The 3,848-nt window shown below is 27.2% G+C and overlaps 1 protein-coding gene across 1 annotated transcript in view; it reads right to left on the reverse strand.

Annotated features, from left to right (window-relative positions):
- Window positions 1–3,565, reverse strand: part of LOC113367008 (5-hydroxytryptamine receptor-like) — a 27,406-nt gene extending 23,841 nt beyond the window's left edge. The window contains exons 1-2 of the mRNA XM_026608642.1: window positions 3,562–3,565; window positions 131–183 (exon numbers count right to left, since the gene is read on the reverse strand). Of these exons, the coding sequence (XP_026464427.1) occupies window positions 131–183; window positions 3,562–3,565 (57 nt within the window). The remainder of the gene's footprint in view (window positions 1–130; window positions 184–3,561) is intronic.
- Window positions 3,566–3,848: the final 283 nt, after the last annotated feature.

Here is a 3,848-nt window from a genome sequence, read left to right on the forward strand (position 1 = left end):
TAAAAGCAATTTCCAACCATTACTCGAATAAAATGATCTGCAATTGATATAACTTATTTTAAACAACAAAATCCTATTATAAATGTTATAAATTATCACAAATAAAATATTATACCAAAATTCATCTTACCGAATCAGCAAAAGCAGTGCCAAGATGCAAACACTTTACAACATATTCCTTACCTAGAAAAAAAAAGAAAAAACATAAATATCATTGATGAAGTATGAAATTATAAATAAGGTAAAATATATAAATATATGATATGTTACAATTTTGTGATAGCAATATTTAGTAGTAGTATTAGCAATATTTTGTAGTTTTCTTGATTAGTAAAAAAAATCACACCTGGGTCATTAATTAATCGAATCAATCTTGGGGGTAGTGTATCAGGTGAAGCAAATTCAATGGAATGTATTGTTTGTAAGATGTTTAGAAGGCTATATATTTTATTTTTTTATCAATTATAACGTTCACGTTTATTAATGAGAAGTGAAGAAAAATTACTTATTTAGTTATTTCCCTAAAACTAAGCTATAAGATTGAATAATAAGATAATAAGATTGAATTGTCAGTGGTTTTATTGACAATTTTTGCAGATGTTACAAAAAGGCCCAAACATAAATAAGTAAAATGATTTATTGTAAAATAACTTATGAATAGTTATGGAATTACTTTTACTTTTTACTTTTTCTTTTATTTCGTTGAAATATAATCAAGGATTTAGGATATATTAATTCCAAAAGATACTGTTACAATAAACCCCCTGCTCCCCTACTTAATTCAATTTTTTTTTCTAATTGTCCATCAATCAATAATCAGATAACCCTGTTCAGTCCTTTAACAAGTAATAGCCTCAAATGAAAAATTAGAAGCATGACCTATCTTGGAACAAGTAACTTTTAATCATAAATACAAAAGAAAAAAACATTTAACCGTGCCAATTAGATATTTACATTAAATTAATCAGAATTCAGAGAAAGTCATTGCGAATGGAATATATATGAACATATTAACCTTAATCGAGAAGGTATCAAGTGACTTGAACGGCGCGTTCCTGCAATCAATTAACTTCTAGATCTGATATAAAATAGCACTTATGATTGTGGGAATTTCTATTCCATTAAAAAAATATGTCAATTGCGAATCTGATTACATTCTTAAAGGATCTACATTACATATATAAAAGACCTACATATCTCATAAAAAACAATTAATATTAGCATTATTTTTACTTATATTTTTTTAAAGATTTTGTAGTATATGGCTGTATCACATTTAACAAAATGAATATGATATCAAAAATATATGCAAAATGTTCTTATACTGGATTCAATCATTTTATTATTAATTCATACCAATTATTATCCGAATGATAATATTTAGTTATCATCAAGTGTATAAGCAATACTTAAAATTTTATTAACATATTGTTAAATCTTTTTTTTCTCATATTGAATTTTTCCTTTTCTTTCGTTACTTGTGTTAGATTTTTTATCTGTTAAATCTTCACTTGAAAAGGACAAAAAATACATGTCACAACCGTACCCAACGCACACTTTTGAAAACAAATTATCATTATGACATAGCTAAATTATCTAAGCAAGAACTAATTGTTGGTAACTAATGATCAACTTACAGCAAATTAACAAAAAAGTGATCTATATACGATTAACATTTATTATTAAAATAGTTCAAACATGAAAACTTACTTTCGACTCTTTAAAAGCAATGCGGTCTACAGATCTGTTAATGCAAGCAATAATGGAAACTTGTTCGAATAAACATACATGTCTTTCCTTTTGGACCCTATCCTAAATCCTAATACGTAAATATTAAATTTTAAATACTTATATATTCCGATTTGTTTAGGGGTTCTTGCTCAAACTAAGCTGTAGATTATTTAACTTTAATCAAGTTTGCATAATATATAATTAATACTGATCAAGTTATCCATAAATGATATAAGAGACGAATTTTCCGCATTTCAATAGGATTTGAGCTTAATTATAAGAAGACAATGTAATGATAAAATGATAAAAATATATTTATTATTTACTAGATGAGTCCACCCCTGATTACTTAATAAATACCTAAGACATAAAATTAGCGCAAGGTTATAGTAAACTTACATGATTATTAGTCTCGTCTAGAAGAAGTATAATTGTCCATGCCCGTTGGCCATTGAATTCTTATAGAGTCGTAAAAAACATGCAGTAGTTAATTTGTAACGTCGATATGATATATAAATATGTTTCTAGAAGATTTGCACAATATATTGTAAAACTGTACAATAAATATCATTAAAATATATAGAACAAAGGTAACGAGATAATAAAAACATTCGGATACTTAGTATATAGGAATGATATAAAATAAAATGCAACAAGAGTAAAATTATTATTATTGCTTTTAGAGCTGCAATTATTGGAACTTAGCATTTTAATCATGTGTTTAGACTTTAGATTTTAACTAGCTGTAAGTGGAATTCTGTCTTAAGGCAATTAAGGCATCGTGCCTTAAGGCAAATTGCTGGAACTTCCCGTACCAAAATTTTTTTTTTAAAAACGATTAAGATTTTTGAAAAAAATTTACTTTGAAAAAATAAGATTTTTGAGAAACTATATATTGGACAAAAAATTACTTTTTTTTGAAAAAAAAAATTTTTTTATTTTTTTTAAAAAAAAAAAAATGTTTTATTTTATTTTGACAATTTTGGAAGATCTAAACTTTTTTTCAGAGCAATCGTACTGCTTTAACTGCATAAAGACGAAATATCAAAGCCCGTAAGCGCCGCGTCGCCGTCTAACGCGTAAACATTGGTACGGAACCCATAGAAATGTAAAAAAATTTATACTAATTGTTAAAATCTCTATAAATATTTGATAATTTGATGTGCATATGTCTAATGATCATTTTTGACCGCCAAATGGCATTTTTTTTTACTTTTTTCATCAGATCTCCGAAACCGTTAGACCTGCCTTCATGAAAATTTGATCAATTCTTTATCTGTCAATACAAGTAAAATGTTTTTTAAAATATTCAAATCGGACGCTCCGTTCTCTTAAAAACTGAGTTACCGTTCTCGGCACTTTTTGCCCCGTATCTTTGGAACGGCTAGACCTGCTTTCGCCAAAAACTAATCAGCACGTCTCCTTATTAATACGAATCGAATGTTTTTTGAATTATTCAAATCGGTTGATCCGTGTTCCCGAAATCGTCGACGAAAATTTGTATCCGCACATACATACACACACGCACATACATACATACATACATACATACAAACATACATACACACACACACACACACACACACACATACATCCATTTTTTCTAAGGTATGCCAAAATGTTCAGAAATCTCTGAAACGTAAAGATATATAAACATTTTCATTTTCGATTTTTTTGCGATTACTATAACTTGCCCTACGGGAAGTTAATAAAATGAGAGATTTATGGTTTACGAAAAACATGAACATCTGATCATGGTATTTTATCAAGAAAACTATAAATTGCACGTCATTTATTAATTATTATTACTATTCTGAAATTTTATCTCACCCATTTTCACACCTAAAATGACTACCTCTAAGTAGCATTTTAAAATCTTATATTTACACATTTGTCATCCAAATTACTAAATCTGACTTACCAGGCAGATTGTAATTATATAGATATAATTTTTTTAAATACTTTTTACAAAGGTATATTTAGGCAATATTATGTATGTATTAGTTCTAAAATTTTTCAAACAGTGCCATGAAAATCGTTTCAAGCTTTGGATTCATTTAATGAGTAAGTTTCATCATTTAAATTTATAACCAAAATTATGTTTGACAAATATGAAG

This window comes from Ctenocephalides felis, unplaced genomic scaffold (assembly GCF_003426905.1).
Source record: "Ctenocephalides felis isolate EL2017-DRISC unplaced genomic scaffold, ASM342690v1 CF-g0.4_SCAFFOLD_01170, whole genome shotgun sequence".
NCBI lineage: Eukaryota > Metazoa > Arthropoda > Insecta > Siphonaptera > Pulicidae > Ctenocephalides > Ctenocephalides felis.